General features: G+C 44.7%; 1 protein-coding gene across 1 annotated transcript; it reads left to right on the forward strand.

The window, feature by feature from the left end:
• The first annotated feature begins 385 nt into the window (after positions 1-385).
• Positions 386-15757, forward strand: SRPX2 (sushi repeat containing protein X-linked 2). Its single transcript, XM_063313638.1, has 10 exons — positions 386-523; positions 6439-6522; positions 7278-7469; positions 8295-8471; positions 9736-9862; positions 9947-10068; positions 11105-11284; positions 12731-12864; positions 13734-13855; positions 14818-15757. Exons 1-10 carry the CDS (start codon positions 454-456, stop codon positions 14996-14998), a joined length of 1389 nt encoding a protein of 462 aa, XP_063169708.1. The 5' UTR covers positions 386-453; the 3' UTR covers positions 14999-15757.
• The last annotated feature ends 1153 nt before the right edge of the window (positions 15758-16910 follow it).

Consider the following 16910-nt stretch of genomic DNA (forward strand, 5'->3'; position numbering starts at 1 on the left):
ATGTGCTTTATCCTGCAATAAGGCTCTACCCTTAGATTATGGGTGGATAACTCCTTGGGCCCTCTGTGGGCTTCCTACTTTCTCAGGAGGAGATCAGCTCAATGCCAGCTGCGATTCACCATTTATCTGGAGTCTTTCCAACACAACCTGTTGGAATTTGTTTTCAGTACCCACCGAGCCAAGATCTGAAATTCAAAACTTGAAAAGGTAAACTGCTAAAAACTTCTGGAAGGATTCTTGCTAGGCATTTTTGGTTTTGCATGTCTCCTTTGCTTCTCCCACAAGAAACATAACCTCTGCCATAAATGTGCAGACCAAATTTACACCTTTTATACAATCCTTGCCTTTCTCTTACTAACCTCGTGCCTTTTCTCCTTAGTTTAGATTGAATTATCAGCCACAAAGGCATGCTGGTATTTCCCTGCTGGCTGCAATCTTCATCTGAACACCAAGATGCTTCAGAAAGCATCACTTGTCTTCCTGCTTCTTTGGACCACAGTGGTGACCTCTACCTGGTATGATGGTAAGTACTGACAAACCACAACTGGGAAGGGAAATGGATGGCTATAACAGTCACATGTCTTTGGGGAATCCACAACAACTTACCATTTCCTGCTGTTGTTTCTGATATATATCCAAAGACAAGCTATCTTTAAGCCTGGAGATGCAGAGACCTGGGGTGGACAAGCTGGACCCTGCGTGGCCCTCAATCTCATTTCTGTAAACCCCTCTAAGCTTCCCCAAATAATGTTGCTGATAAGGAACAGTGGTGCAATTTCTGGTTGTTTAGGGCACAGAAAAAAAAGAGAAACTTGAGTGTGGGTTTTCATATACATGGAATTGGGATGCTGAGGCACATCCCCCAAAGAAATCCAGAGTCCTAAGCCTGCCAGAAATATTCCCACAAATCTTAGCCTCAAGCATTTCAGTAACATCTCAGCATCTCCAGTTAGAAAGATTTTGAGGCTAAAGAAGGCATGACAGGTGATTTGGGGTTACTAAAATGGGGAAACTCAGGTTCAGATCCAGCCTCAACTAGAGAAGCTTGCCAAATGAATTTGGGCTGGTCACTAATCCCTCCACCTAACCTACCTCATGGGGGGGGGGCAGGTTGTGGGGATAAAATTGAAGGACAGAGTGCTATATATGCCACTTTTGCTCCTGGATGATGGGGGGCTCTTAATTTCAGTGGTGGTTGTGGTAATGATAGATTATTTCAGTCCTCTTGGTTGGAGGACTGAACTGGTTTAAGAATGTGGCATGGAGGGGGAGATTTAACCAATCTGGATCAGGCCCACCTGCCCATTTCTGCTATTTGCCTGGGGAAAGTAGGACTCCCCTTCAAACAAAGGGGTCTTCCTCCCCATGCAAATAGCAGGTGCAGAGATCCAATCCAGATAGTGTACCCGTGCAATGACTTAAACTCCATCTTCTGGCATTGTGATGTGGCTTCAGGTCAACCTTTCTTCTGCCCCAGGGTGGCAGCTTCTGTAGGAAGAATTGTTTTGAATTGGTTCCTTTTTGTAGCAAGCCACATGGTGGAACCATGGGAGTTTCTTCTCCATTTGTGAAGTCTTGCTTATTTTAACCATAGCCATTTCAGTAATCCTAAATCCTAGCTTATTGCTGACTTGTTCTTCTGCCTCACTTACTTCTTCTGGCTACCGGCAGAAGGAATGGAGAGCATAGATCAGGAACTTGCCATAAAAGTGGTGGTTCCTTACTTGGTTGGCAAGACTTGCTGCAACATTTTTTTTTAACAAAGCCTGGTTAAAACAAATCCTAGTTTAGCATGATGTGCAAACCTAGGCATATATAAATAAAATTACCATATGGTAGTTTCTCCCTGCTTGATAATAGGATGGGTCAAGATTAACTAGACAAATCAATTCTCTGACTTGGCAATGGGGCGGGGAGTATATTTATACATGACCAAACTCTGTCTTTGGCCTTCTGCAAAGATCGCACTCCACCTGGAGAATACCTTGGTTGGATTTCTGCTCCAAAGCAGCCAGTCAGAGAAACTTGAGGAATTAAGCAACAGAGGGGTAGCTTCAAATAGACATCACCCATTCTTTAGCTCCTCAAACTGAGCCTGGAATTCTACCCTGGGAGGAAGGGAGGACAGACACACATAAGCATATGGGTCTGGGGCCATCTCTTGAGATGAGTAAATATAGCTCTTCCCATACCACAACTTTCCCGTGGTTGCAGTAGCAGATGCTATATTTTTCTAAGTTTCCATGCCTCATCTCTGACTGAGGGGAGAGCTTTTGGCAAGTGGTCAGTCTATAGCAATTAGACACCACAAGGCGAGAGAGAGAGAGAAAAACTTATTTTTCCTTCCTTAGTAAATTTTGCCTATGTGCCTTATTAGAAATCCATCCATTGTCTGGTCCCTACTGCTACAAGCAAATATTTTCAGGGAAACAGTACTTCCCTCTTTGGTGGATTACAAATTTTTGGAAACCTTGCAGCCGATGTACTTGGCTCAATGTGCATGAGGCTTCAAAGACTGCCACAATTTTCATAGCTTCGGGCTAAATAAGAGTTTGATTGGCAAAAGCATCTCCGTCTTCCTCTGACACCCAAGCTGTGTTCTTCTGATTAACACAGAGCTGATTAAATGATGCTTAATCAATCCACAGAATAATCAAATTAAACTGGATGAAGGGTATGAAGTTCCACCACCTGAGGGATTGCTGTAGTATTCAGTGGAAACTCTGCCAAGTCAGTGGAATAGCAAGTACAACAATGACCCAGTTTAACTCTTCAGAAATACTCTGCTGATAGAACTTCTGAGTCACGGCTTCCACAAAAGAGCACACTTATTCCAAATACGTTACCTTATCATTGTCAACACACCTTTAATCTAGCCCCAGACCTACCACAATATTTGTCCCTTTCGTTGACTCTAAAGGGTGGATTTTTTAAAATGTCCTGCCGTCCTCAGTGACCCAGCCCACCTGAGAGCGCATAAAATTTGGTGTTGCTGCATCAATAGCAGTGTGTAAAACCTACATGGTGAGAGCAGAATTTGTCAGCACCGTTTCTGTGTGCTGGGGGCACCCCTATCCTTTTCCTGCTGTTTGGGGATGGTGACTTTTCTACCCTCTTCTTAGCTGAACTTGCATTACAGACAGCTGATGGTCTACTGGCATAGCGATCAGAGCCTTCTCATTGCAGTCTTAAGGAAGAGATCCTGCACTGGACTCAGACCAACTCAGCCCTGAGCATAGGTTTCCAACACTAAGCTATAGCTGAATGGGAAAGGGTGATTTCTGCATTCCACAGAGGAGACTCTGTGACAACTGTATTTATGAACCCTAGAAATACAATGACTGTATTTCTCAAGAAGGCTGACTCAACCCTTTCCTTGTAGAAGGTGGTAAAGCAGACATCAGACTTTCCCTCGAGGCCGGTGGCCTGGGAATTTGAGGCTAGACAAATTTAAGTGGGAAAAGAAGAAGCCATGCACTTTCTAAGATCCTCGAACATCATAGCGTCCAGAGTAGGACTTTTTCCTCCTCCCCCCCCCCCACCCCTTCATCTGCTTCACTTACAGAACAGTGGAGAACATCTTAGCCAGAATGGGGTGGGCCAGTCTAGAAAAACAAATCTCCCAATTCCAGTCAGATTCCCCAAGCAATAAAATAGTAGTTTTATTCAGATGAAGCAAGATGGCATGTTTTCAAGATTTTTCAAAGCTTTTTAGTGGGTTTGAGTAGCATGCTTTGTAGCCCTTGGAGAACTGCACTGTGATTTTCACCCCAGGGTTTATGGCATCCAGCCCATGTTGAGCCACAGCATCCCTCTGCTTAAGAGAACAATAAGACTCTCAAAGCAAGCCAAACATCTGGCATTTGGCTTAACAGACATGCAGTTTCAGGGTTAAAGCAGGGCAAAAATAATACACGCATCATTTCAATCATGAGTAACTAACATTAGATGAAAAGAGACAGTGCCATTTGCAAGGGGGAACTGTAACAAATCAGAAGAATGGCCAAGCAATGGGGAGGATGAACTGTATCGTGTGGAATGGGAAGGGATCCAGTGGAAATGTGACCTCACTGGGTTGAAATGCCACCCACCAGTGCTTCCTCATTCATTCAGGATCCAAATTAGTTTTCTGCTATTTGCCACAGAAAGTATTTGTCTCCCTTGGTTTCTTTGCTACTTTTGTGAAGTTCAGCAGAACACAAGTCCGGCTTGTCTGAAGAGAAAAAAATAAGCTTCAGATCAATCCTTCAGTATTCTTAGGAGTTGATGGAATGAGCACTCTGGAGGAAGAGTGGGTCACCTACAGCTACTGGCCTTCTCCAGGAACTGAAATCACCTAACTGGGACCATAGCTTTCCCAAACTAAGAGAAGTCTGAAGGTACTCCAACTAGGCAGACAACCCCAGAAGCTGCTTAGGTACTGAGTTTTAAAAACATTTTTTTTATAACTTTCTATTACTACAGTATTTTCAGGTCTTCCATCGCGACAGTTCACAGTCTTACAAGAGACACGTTCTGGGGTGTTTTACTGAGAATCACAGCACTGTGGAGTCATCTAGAGGAGCAAAGGATTCTTGTGGGACTTCCTTATCCATGAAGAAAGAGCTGTCCTCCTGTGGCTGGTTTTGCACAACGTGCTAACCCTTACGTGGTTTGTGGCTTTGCATAGTGTGTGAATCCAGCCAACTGTGCTTTGATTAATAAGCCATGGTTAAGCAAACCACACCTTGGCCCAATGAGCAGTTCCAGTCACTGGAAGAAGTCCACCTGGAGAGTAATTTGCCCACAATGCTAGCTCCATGAATAGATTTAAGTTCCGCCTTGGCTAACTCTGTTTCCAAGTCACTCCTGTGGCTTCATAGATAAGAATAGGCTTAATCTGGGGTGGCTGCTGGGGAAAAATATATTTCTGCAGGACCTCTTTTCTGAGACGATAGGCTCTATCAACAGCTTCCTTTTGAAACTAGTACACCCATACATACACACAGGCATTCTCTCTCTCTAACATAGCTTGAGTTTTACTCAATTTCCTTGGGTGGTCAATAGCTTAACTTTACAAGGTCGCCTTGGTTACAGCACAAAGTGATGAAAGTCACTTTAGCAAAAGTGGTTTTGTTCTGTTGGTTTTGAAAAGCAAAAATCAAGCAAAAAATCAAGAACTCGGTCCTCAAACTAGCAACGGTTCTAGTCCAAAAACAACCAATTTTTTAAAAAATGGTTTTTAAAAAAACATTTTCACATCTGGTCTGTCCAAGTTTAGTTGCCTCTTACCCAGTTCAGATCCATCCTATTACTTATTCACACTGGTGTGATGGAAACAGTGGTCCTCATTTTGTATATCTGCAATGCTGCCTCCCTTCTGGATAAAATTTCCTAGTTCCCAGTTACTCACTGCTGATGGCTATTCTCCAATCTGTTATATGTTAAATTCATTTATTCAGCAAGACTCTCATAAATTATGTGTATCCTCTGAGTAGTGAGACATTCCAGTCACACAGATCCCCCACAGCACCCAATTAATCATACATGGCTATTGGACACACTCAGTCTTCACTGGAGTATTTTGAGAAAGGTTTTTCCCTCTGTAAGGTTTTCCCTCTGCCAATACTTGTGCAACTCTCAGATTCCCTATATCATAAATACCATTTTGACCACAAAGATAACAACACTCAAAAGCTGAACATCGAAAATTGAGAGGCTTTGTTTACACCCTCACTCTGTTTTGGGCTTAGCTCAGAACGTTGTATTAATGTAGACACTATGCTCTAAAAACTATGACTTAGGGCAACACTTTCACAAACCCAGCTTCATCTTGGTTGGATGTGGCAGGAGTGGGAGCCCTATGTGAAAAATGTGTGGAAAGTTAAATGCAAGAGTTTGCTGACGAGTCTAAACTATTTTTAGGTGTGTATCCTTCACCCTCAAGTGCTTTATTGAAGCCCAGGTTTCAGTCTGTCTTAATTGAATAAGTATCTTTTGGATCGCACCTTGGACTCTTAAAATCTATAGGGTGGGGCATGCTTTAATAGGCCCGTCTGCATTGTGCTGACCCTCCTTCTGCCATGTTTCTTTGGTGTGTTCAACCTCCATAACCCCATGCCATTGGGCCAACTCACAGTACTGTGAATATTTACCTGATTTGTTGGTTGGGAAATCAAGGTCATTTTGGTTTTTCCTTTCCTAATGAATTAACATGGCTACTTGCCACTCTTTTCACGTGTTTTTAGCTACACGTTAACACCAAAGATATCTAAAAGGAAAATCAAGGTAAAGTGATCCAAAAATTGACTTTTCTTTCTCTAAATCAATAGGCAGAGTCCTAAAACCATAACAGCATGGACCATAAAATAATGAAATCACTCTATTCTGAAATAAGGTAGAAATATATGACTGATGTACGTAAGTAGGCTTTGTATTTCTTTCCCATTTCTCCTCCAGGGTCTGGCTACTCTGCCGCAGAAAGGCAAACTGAGGTGGTGTACGTTAAGGAAACCTCCAGTGTCCCTGATCCAGATCATCAAGGTACCCACTGCTATTGTGAGCTTTGTTGTTCTGAGAGAGGAGAAAAAACTGAACCTGCCCTATCCCCAAATTTACAATGTGAGGGTGACTTCCTCTTGCAACTGTTGATGGTGCAAGTTCTCACTTGGAATTCCTTCTGGGAAAAAGACAAAAAGAGGAATGTTGCTAAGAACCACCATCAATAGACCTTCCTTCCTGCAGATTAGCCCCCTGGCCACCCATGGGATCCCATGGGGACCATCAGTAGCTACAATATGTGGCTGGAAAGCTCCAACAGAAAAGTAGAACTGGTCTTCAGAGGGGAAAATAATAGTTCCGACAAAAGTCATTTACTGTGATTCCCAAATTCAGAACAAAATGTCAAATTAGGGACAGCTGGTTGGGGAAATGTTAAGCTATGGCCAGTTCCCTAGAACTTTGTTTTCAGACCTGGAACTTTTTAAAGAGTAAGAACGGAGATAATTCTGTTGAGCATGTGGGGTATGAACATACGAGAGCTCCACCCATAAGTTGCAATGAAATACAACTGTGCCGTACAAAGGAAGAACCAAGCAACGATCTGTTATTTAGTTGACAATGTAGGACAGCTGCACAATGTACCTACACAGGGTGGGAAAGCATGATTTGGCTGCCACTGCAAACAAGGCCTTGTTCTTCACCTCCATCTTATTTACAAAGCTGGAGCAGAACCAAAGATGGTTCTACAGAAGCAAGTGATGCCCGAGATCTGTACTATCCTTCTTTTTTTCCTCAAGTTCCTCAGTGGTGTCATCCGCTAATCATTTATAATGGAGAGGCCACCTGCTATTCACCCCATGGAAGAAATTACCGCAGCAGCCTGGGGACACGCTGTGGGCTTTCCTGCAACCGTGGGTATCGCTTGATCGGCCAGGGGTCTGTGCAATGCTTACTGAATCGCCATTGGTCTGGGATTACCTACTGCAGACGTAAGTATGGGCTTATATTCCCCTCTGAAGTCAATCCCCACCAGACCTATGTCTGTCTTCAAGATAACCCATTACAGTTCGGGGATGTACAGTCAAGCTACCAAGAGATGTATCCACGGTTTGAGGTTTTGCAAGTCAAGCAGACAAGAGTTTGGTTTACACATTATGCTAAGCCATAATTTATGCTATTTGGGGGGATCCAAATTGCCCAGATTCACATGCTACAGATAGCCAAAATCATACTGTGGCTTTTAACAGTATCTGAACAAGATCAACAGGTTCTTTAGAAAGACACTTGAACTAGTCCTCTTTCCAATCTTTCCGGGAATACGTTGGCCTAAATTTTCATCACAGAAGGGCTAGTCCCTGGGCCCTTTTTGAAAACCAGACTAGAGCCCCTGTTTACAGAATATGCCACCAGACTCTTAAAAGACAGGATTTAGGCACCATGGAACTGGATGAAAGTTTCAGTAAGTAAATTTTGGCTAACTCCTGGAAGAAACTTCTGTAACAGTAGTCTCTCTTCCAACTATAGAGTGGAGTGGTGAACAGGCCTGAATTTATGCTACATCTTCATTGCAAATGGAAGACTTTAGCTGTGTGTGCAAAGCATCCCAAGATGAGTTTTAGAAAGGGAACAGAAAGTCAAGGTGTCGTGGCAACAAGAATTCTGGACTGTGATTAGGACCAGGTTCAAACTCATTGGGTGACCCTGGACCAGTCATACCACCTCAGTCCAGGCTGCTTCACAACAGTTGGAGTGGAGAATATAGAATTTCTTATAAAGATAGAAGGAAGTGATTTTTAGATTCTTTCTCTCCGCAGAGGTTCGATGTCACACGTTGCCAGCATTTCAGCACGGGTCATACCAGTGCTCCAATGGGGTGAAGGCTGGTTCCCACTGCGACTACAGCTGCCAACTGGGATATCATCTAGAAGGTGATCGCAGTCGTGCGTGCATGGAAGACGGCCGCTGGAGTGGTAGCGTGCCAATTTGTGTAGGTAAATTCTCACCCTTCCAGGGCTGTCCTCCCTCCAGCCCAAGTTCAAAGAGAGAAGTCAGCTCAGCCCACTTACAGTATATAAATGTGAGGAAGCAGTTGCTCCAAACTGGGGCAGAGCATCTACACTTCTCCAAAGCCACCTAGTATACAGGAACCCAACAGTGGTGACTGCTGGGGTATAAATATGTGGAGAGATGTGGAGTATCTACCAAACCACCTCTCTTGGGCTCTCCAAATCCACAAAAACATCTTTGAGTTGACCATGGTCATTCTTAAAGCCACTAACCTCAAAACAGAAAACACCATATTGGTGAGCCTGCTCGCTGACCCAAGAGTACAACATTCACATTGTCCTACCGAGCAATGTGTGTTCTAATTTGGCTTTTTAAAAAATCTTTAAAATATCTGAGTGTTTCTCATTGGGGAGAGCTGCAGTACCATCAAGGCACCATTCCTTTGTTTAGTGTGCAGGCAATCCTTGCTTAGGGACAATTGGGACCAGTGACAGGGTCGCTAAGCGAAACATCACGTGACCGTGACAGATTTATAACGTCACTTCCCTTTCAGTCATTAAACAAGATGTCATGTGACCGTGACTTGCAGTTTTACTGCTAGTTTCTCCATTGACTCTGCTTGTCAGAAGCCAGTTGTGAAGCATACAAATGGCAATCACTTGACTGCGGCGATGCTGCAACGGTCTTAAATGCGAGGACTGGTTGAAGAGTTACTTTTTCAGCACCACTGTTAAGTTCAAATAGTTGCTAAACATGCAATCATTAAGCAAGATCTACCTGTATTGAAACAGCAGAGAAATTACAACATTAAGCTGCAGGAGCAGCCACCTGCAAAAATAGGGAGGTGGAAAGACAGAAGAGATCCCACCAATGAAAAAACACCCCACTCCCAAGCTCTGCAGAGTGCCAGTGGGTTTTTACCAGAAAACCACCTCCCAAAACATGGAGCAAATAAATAAGCTCAGCTGTCAGAGATGACACTGCAGGGTTGCATGGGTATATTGCTAATTCAGGAGGTTCAGAAACATTACATGGAGATTGCCTGACTTGGAATTAACCCATTTTAACCAGCCAGAGTTCTTTTCAAAGTCTTGAGTCGTGCTCAGACGCAAGTGTTATAACTGCTCAAACAAATGGCTCGAGCCACATAGTACACAAAGGAGACAGGACCGCTTGCCAATCTTTCCTGAGCTGGCAATTCTGTTGCTCCCCGTTTCCATGCAGTTATTTTCCCATTCTCCCAAGCAGACATAGAGCCTCCCCAAATCCGGTGTCCGGATTCTCGAGAGCGACTAGCAGAGCCTGGCAAGCTGACTGCCACAGTTTATTGGGATCCACCCCGGGCAAAGGACTCCGCTGATGGCATCATCAAAAAGTGAGCTCTGTGGGGACATTTAAGGGTTCAGGGAAGTCTGCTCTGTGGTATCCTATGCTGAACGTCTCTGTCGTTTGAGTCCAGAGTGACACGCCGGGGCCCAGAGCCGGGATCCGAGTTTTCAGAAGGAGAGCATCTTATTCGCTACATTGTGTATGACCAGGCATACAATCGAGCCACGTGCAAATTTTTGGTGAGGGTCCGAGGTGAGGAACAAGAGTGCCCGTTCTTGCCCAATCCACCCTAAAAGAAGAGTGCCCTAAAATTGTAACAGGACTTCCCCTTTCCCGTCAGGCTGCTATCATTAGCAATGTCTCTGTGGCCAAGATTGTACTTTGTGGGATACCACGGTTGAGATCCCACACTGTGCTAAGCCATAACATGACAGAATGGCTTACCAGTACTGGTAGTCCTCAACTTACAACCACAGTTGGGACCAGAATTTCCATCGTTAAGTCGTGGTTGTAAGTTGAGTCACCACGTGACCAGACCTGATTTTATGACCATTTTTATGGCAGTCGTTAAGCGAATCCAGCTTCCCCAATGGGCGTTTTTTGCTGAAAAACGGCAAAAAAGTCGCAAAACACAACCATGTGACCGTGGGACACTGCAACCGGTTGTAAATGTGAGCCAATGTGATCGTATGACCATGGGGTGTGTGTGACATTTTGCAATGCTCGGTAGCGCTTTACAGGTTGTAAACTTTACAGGTTGTAAAGCACCCATTCCAAGGCCGTTGTAACTTTGGACCCTCGTTAAACAGTCATAAGTCGAGGACTAGCTGTATGGTATAGTGGTGGAGATAGTGGACTAGGGGACCCAGGTGAATGGTCCACCTCAACCATGGAAGTTCAGTGGTGACCTCAATCTCATCAAGAACTTAGCTAGACTTACCTCACAGGATTGTCATTATGGGGGAAAAAATGGAGAAAGTGCTGTGCTTGAGCTCCTTTGGAAAAGAGGGATATCTGTGTAGAGAATGAATACGCTAATAACATGGTTGATTTGGTTTTGGCTTGGCACAGTATGGGAACCAGCCTCACATCTGTAGCTTGTCCAGTCACACTTTCCAAAAGTTACATATTTCAGGAGCTAGAACAGGGTTAGAGGGTTGCCTGGAGCCAGCTGGGCATAACAATCTGGAGGGCCTTTGCAGCTTGTCCAGGGGGCTTCTGAAGAGTTTGAGTTTTGTTGAGCCAAGGAATCTTTCTCATTCCTAGTCAGTGACTTTCCTTTCTACAGTGAGTCGCTGTCCCACTCTGAAGGCACCCGAACACGGTTACCTCAGCTGCACTTCAGAAGGGAACAACTATGGTGCCGCCTGCGAATACCACTGCGATGGAGGCTATGAACTCCAGGGTGCTGCTACAAGGGTCTGCCAGTCCAGCCGCCAGTGGTCAGGTTCTCAGCCCAGGTGTACCCGTGAGTGAATCTGGGATTTGAGACAAGGGTGGCCATGCAGAAGGACAACCAGCAGCTCTCAGAGGTTCATTTTTTCGGCCCCGTATCAAACTGCGTTGCTGCTGTCATCTCTAATCTGACGCGGAAGTCCTGACAGCAGGACAAGGGATAAAGCCAGGCCAAAATTGGTGGAATCACAAGTGTTGAATTTCACACATCCTGCCAAGTCATTGTTTTTAAATGGTTTGTTGACAACTGAACAAACCATAAGCCACTCCTAGCAAACAACAGTGGCTTTTGGGTTTCTCTTCCACGAAAGCTTTCCCTTCAACATGGCACAGCTAGTAAAACATTTTTGGATGCCAGGATTAGAGCCATCCAGATAACTGAAGTGGAATACAGGTAGCCCTTGCTTAATAACCACAATTGGGACCAGAATTTCGGCTGCTAAGCAAAGCAGTCATTAAATAAATCCAACCTGATTTTATAACCTTTTTTGGTGCAGTTGTTAAGTGAATCACCTCAGGCATTAAGTGAACCATGCAGTTCCCCATAGATTTTGCTTGCCAGAAGCTGGCTGACAAGGTCAAAATGGCGATCATGTGACCACAGGATGCTGTGACAGTCATAAGTGCAAACTGGTTGCCAAGTGCCCAAAAGCGATCATGTGACCACGGAGACACTGCAATGGTCATAACTGTGAGGACCAGTCACAAGTCAGTTTTCCCAGCACTCTCTAAGTCCGAACTGTCACTAAATTAATGGTCATTAAGCAAGGACTACCTATAGTGGAGGGAGAATTGAAAGGAACAAAAGAATCACGTCTGAGGCCCTACAGAAAACCAAACTTTGCAGGCAACATCTCTGCCTGTTAGACCTTTGCTATACTCCCTGAAGGCTTATTAATGAAAAGTCAAGAACCTGACTGATACCTTTTCTTTTTAAAAGTTCCCTTTTAGCAATGGTAAGGGCCCCACTTTGCCCAGAATCCACAACAGGCAAGTCTCTGGGCTACAAACAGTTCTCCCACCCCCGTTGGTCACTCCTTACCAAGCCCCTTCCAACAAGAATTGCCAAGCACCATGGGCTGCTTTTTCACCTTAATGAGATGGGAAACTCCTGAAAAGAGGACAAAAAAGCCCTAAACTATTTGCTGAAAAAGAAGATTCCCCTGCCCCACCAAAAATTAAGGAAACCCAGAAAAAAAAACCTTGCTGGGACATGTGATACCCCTGCACCTACTTGCCTCTGCTCCTTTCTGTTTACCGCCATCTTCACACTGCCCCAAATGGCTTCTGCCAACCCTAAACATTGCTCCCCACCACCCTAAGCCAAGGTGAGATTTGTTTGGCTTGGGGCTTAATGTGTTGCTCCTGTAACTGAATTACAGCTTATATTTTAGCATGAAGGATACAGCTGGTCACCATTAGCACATTCAACCTGTGCTTTCTCCTCCTTTTCCCGAAGCCATGCAAATCAACGTGGACGTCAACTCAGCCTCAGGACTTTTGGATCAGTTTTATGAAAAGCGCCGGCTGCTCATTGTCTCAGCTCCTGACCCCTCGGACCGCTACTACAAGATGCAGAACGCCATGTTGCAAGTACGCCTGCCGATCTTCCCCAGTCCTGCTCCCCTTTGCAACCCCAAGGCTCTGAGCTGGGTTTTTTTATCCCTTTATTATTTTTATAAATAACTCAAGGCAGAGAACATGCCTAAAACTCCTTCCTCCTCCTATTTTCCCCACAACCACCACCCTGTGAGGTGGGTTGGGCTGAGAGAGAGGGACTGGCCCAAGGTCACCCAGCTGGCTTTCATGCCTAAGGCAGGACTAGAACTCACGGTCTCCTGGATTCTAGCCTGGTGCCTGAACCACTAGACCAAACTGGCTCTCTTTACCGCCTCCCCTAAAAAGAGTGGTTGGAAATTGAGTAATAATGATTTCCTGAGGATGAGGTAGACCACCACCTATTTAAGGCAGGCAGAACCACCTCCTCGCTCAATGAGGAATTCACCACCTGGACCCAACCACATGCCATTTTCCTGGAGGCCTTAACTAACTCCATGCAGTTTTCTTGGCAGCACTTTTGGGAGTGGTTTGCCATTGCCTTCTTCCTAGGGCTGAGTGAGAGTGACTGGCCCAAGGTCACTCAGCTGGCTTTGTGCCTAAGGTGGGACTAGAACTCACAGTCTCCTGGTTTCCAGCCTGGTGCCCTTAAGCGCTACTTCATACTGGCTACAGATTCTCTTAGTTTCTAAACAGACTGTTGTTGTTGTTATTTGACCTAACAATGATGTTTGGCTTACTTTGCACAATAGAGTTGCTATGTGTTTAACTCATCGCACATCTTTCTTACTCTGCAGCCTTCCCAGTTGCCCTCATTTCCTGACTGAAAAGGCCGCACGGGAGAAATTTCTCCTTAATGTCTTCTTTCCTAGACCAAACTGCTGTTGCCTTTCTCTCCATTGCAGCAAGCCACGTGTGGGCTAGACTTGCGCCACATCACTGTGATTGAACTGGTGGGTTTGCCACCTCGCGACGTGGGACGGATCCGAGAGCTCCAGCTGTCAGAAAAGACTGTTGAAGAACTGAGGTGAGTGGTGGCGGCAGGAAACCAGGCAAGGCAAAAGGTATGTCCTCCATAGCCACAGGAGCCAATGAGAAACCTCCTTCACCATCCTTCAAGTTATCAGGAGAAGTGACGGTCATCAAAAAGCTTTAAAAAAAATGAGTATTGTGTAATCAACTGACGGAACTCCCTGGCCACCAGATGTAGTGAGGGAAGTTTGTTTCAGTGAGAAGAACTCAAGAACCTCATCTGGCTCTTCCAGGAAACCATAAGGCATCATCCAGAGAAGCTAATCTACAAGCAGATAAGGCAGATCTGTGGAGAATAAGGCAGAGATTTGGCTCAGCCTGCAGGCATCGCCTGAAGGACAAAAGAAACATGGTCTAGTGATTAAGGCTCCAGGCTAGAAACCAGGAGATCATGAGTTCTTGTCCCACCTTGGGCACAAAGCCAACTGAGTGACTTGGGCCAGTCACTCTCTCTCAGCCCTAGGAAGGAAGCAATGGCAAACCACTTCCAAGAACATTGCCAAGAAAACTGCAGAGACTTGTCCAGGTAGTCACCAGGAGTCAAGATTGACTTGAAGGCAGTGAGAGCCAGTTTGATGTAGTGCTTAAGAGCATCAGGCTAGAATCCAGGAGACTGAGAGTTCTAGTCCCGCCTTAGGCATGAAAGCCAGCTGGGTGACCTTGGGCCAGTCCCTCTCTCTCAGCCCAACTCACCTCACAGGGTTGTTGTTGTGGGGAAAATAGGAGGAGGAAGGAGTATTTGGTAAGTTTCCCGCCTTATTTATTAAAAAATAATAATAAAGGTGGGACTACAATATCTTAAAAAAAAAACCCAAAACAGCCAGGTCTGAGGCCCCACAGCAACCCAAACTTTGCAGGCAACATCTTCTCTTGATTTTTTTCTATCTTCTCTAAAGATTCATTTAGCAAAAGAGCAAATGGTCTAATCAATACCTCTTTCCACAATTATTTCTCCAGGCAATTCCTGCACATCACTCGTTCTCGCTTCAATGTTGTGCTAATTGACAAATACAGCACAGACCGGGAACGCTACATCCAGCCAGTGACGCCCGATGAGCTGTTCTCCTTTGTCGATATTTACCTGCTGAGCACCCGGGAACAGTTATGGCGAGAACAGAACAGGGATGTGTGCGAGTGAGAAGGAACAGCCCGGTAGCCTTCGGCCACCGACGCCAACCCAGCGGCCTCGTTTCGCATTAGCCTTGGTTAGAGGTGAAACTGAAAAGGAACAGCTGGATTCCAGTTGAGGGGGACAGCAGAAACTTCACTCCTGGTCCTATAAGCAGGGAAACAGCGTTCCCATGCCCAGTTAATACCCATCAATCTTGGAGGCACTATTCCAAAGGACATGCTTACTCGTACGTACAATTTTCCATTAAGAGCACCCAGACTCTCTTCGCCTGGATCACAAACTGTCTTCCCCTTACAGAGCCAGGCTGGCGAGAAGTTGATGGGTTTGGACTCCAATTCCCATCAACCTCAGCCAGCATGACCAAGGATTACCAGAGGTTTAACATCTATTTGATGGTTTAACATCTAGAGCACAAGCCTAGCGCTAGCAATAATCTATCTGAGATAGGAGGGGTGAATAACAAGATGTTCTGAGTTCCCCTTTCTGCTCCCTTCTTAGCTTGCCTCTCCTTCTGGAGCATGTCCAGGAGATGGGGCTAACCAAAAATTAAGTTGCACTAATTTTAAACCTGTGAACTCGAATTTTTTTCTGCCTCTCATCCTGGTCAAATGCAAGCCAACATTCCTGAGTTTTGGGCTCTCCAATCAGAGGTGAGCCAAGACTCTGAAAGCACAGGGCTTCCAACTTCTTAAAGTAGTCAAGCTTAATATTAAAAACAAGTCTTTTGCAACTTGGGTATGATGTCAGGGGAAGAGACTTCAAAGAGACAGGGCAAGCAGAAAGCTGGGAAGCAAATCTAGTATATACAGATGCCTATTTTGCTATGAGAACATCACAGGCTACAGACAGAAGAAAAGCAATGTGAAAGAGGGGCTCCCTGTAGCCCCCCATTTCCAAGATGCTTCTCCAAAGGAGCACCAACACTGTGGTGTGGATTCCCCACTGAGGCCAGACTGACCCCCTCCCTGGTAGTCTTTAGGAAGTTATTAAAAACTGAGGTTTTTGAGAGCTTTTCAGTAATACCACCTGTGTTTCTTGTGATTATTTCTCTTTGTTTGGGTGATTTGGATTTTATGGGTTTTTAATTTTGTTTTTATTCTGACATGGCAACTGCTGAGCATCCCAAGACTGCAGCAGGATAAAAGTCAAAGAAATCTATTAATTTGTAAGAGTGCTCGCTTTTAAAGCAGAAAGGGGATGATTGTGGCCCCTCAGCTGTTGTAGGCAATACCGCCTCTTGCGGTCCTCAACATTGGTCATGCTAGGTTAAAGTACAACTGGAATCAAAGACTTTTCTTTTGAGACTAAATGACAGGCAACTAGAAAAAAGTCATGGAACTTTGTTTTTATATATGACAGCTGCAGTCAGACTATTATATGCTCAAAAGTGGAAAGGTTCGACACTGCCCACAATGGAGGAGTGGTTGGTGAAGATGATGGAACTTGCAGAGATTAACGTCCTTGATCAGAGAGGACCATAACTACATTTATGGCTGACTGGAAACCCCTTATAGACTTTTTTCATGGAACTTAAAAAAATGTACTTATGACTTGTGATTTTGATGATTAGAAAAAAACTGGACAATAGAAAAAAGTGAGCTTTTTGTAATCGTAGAGTAAGAGATAATTTTGTAATTATATTTGCTGCAAAGGAAATCGGAAGCTTCCTCCTCTTTATTCTTACTTTCTGCATGTTTTTTCTTTCTCTGTTTGTTCTCTTTGTTCTGTATTAGTTTATGTTAGTTTTTATGTTCTCTTTAAAACTTTTAATTATACACACACACACACACAGAATATATATTTGAAAAAAGAACATTGGCCACGCTGGCTGGGCTTAGAGAAGTTGGAAGTCTAGCATGTGGAAGACAGAGGATGGCTCCCCAGGCTTTCGATTAAAAACAGGCAGGGCCAGAGGCCA

Source organism: Candoia aspera, chromosome 12 (genome assembly GCF_035149785.1).
Source record: "Candoia aspera isolate rCanAsp1 chromosome 12, rCanAsp1.hap2, whole genome shotgun sequence".
NCBI lineage: Eukaryota > Metazoa > Chordata > Lepidosauria > Squamata > Boidae > Candoia > Candoia aspera.

Excerpts from the sequence above, each read along its gene's own strand:
- SRPX2 (XM_063313638.1), top strand. The coding sequence starts at position 454 with ATGCTTCAGAAAGCATCACTTGTCTTCCTGCTTCTTTGGACCACAGTG. Across the intron at positions 8,472-9,735 it reads TAGCGTGCCAATTTGTGTAG|ACATAGAGCCTCCCCAAATC; the intron begins GTAAATTCTCAC and ends TCTCCCAAGCAG. Across the intron at positions 11,285-12,730 it reads TTCTCAGCCCAGGTGTACCC|CCATGCAAATCAACGTGGAC; the intron begins GTGAGTGAATCT and ends CTTTTCCCGAAG.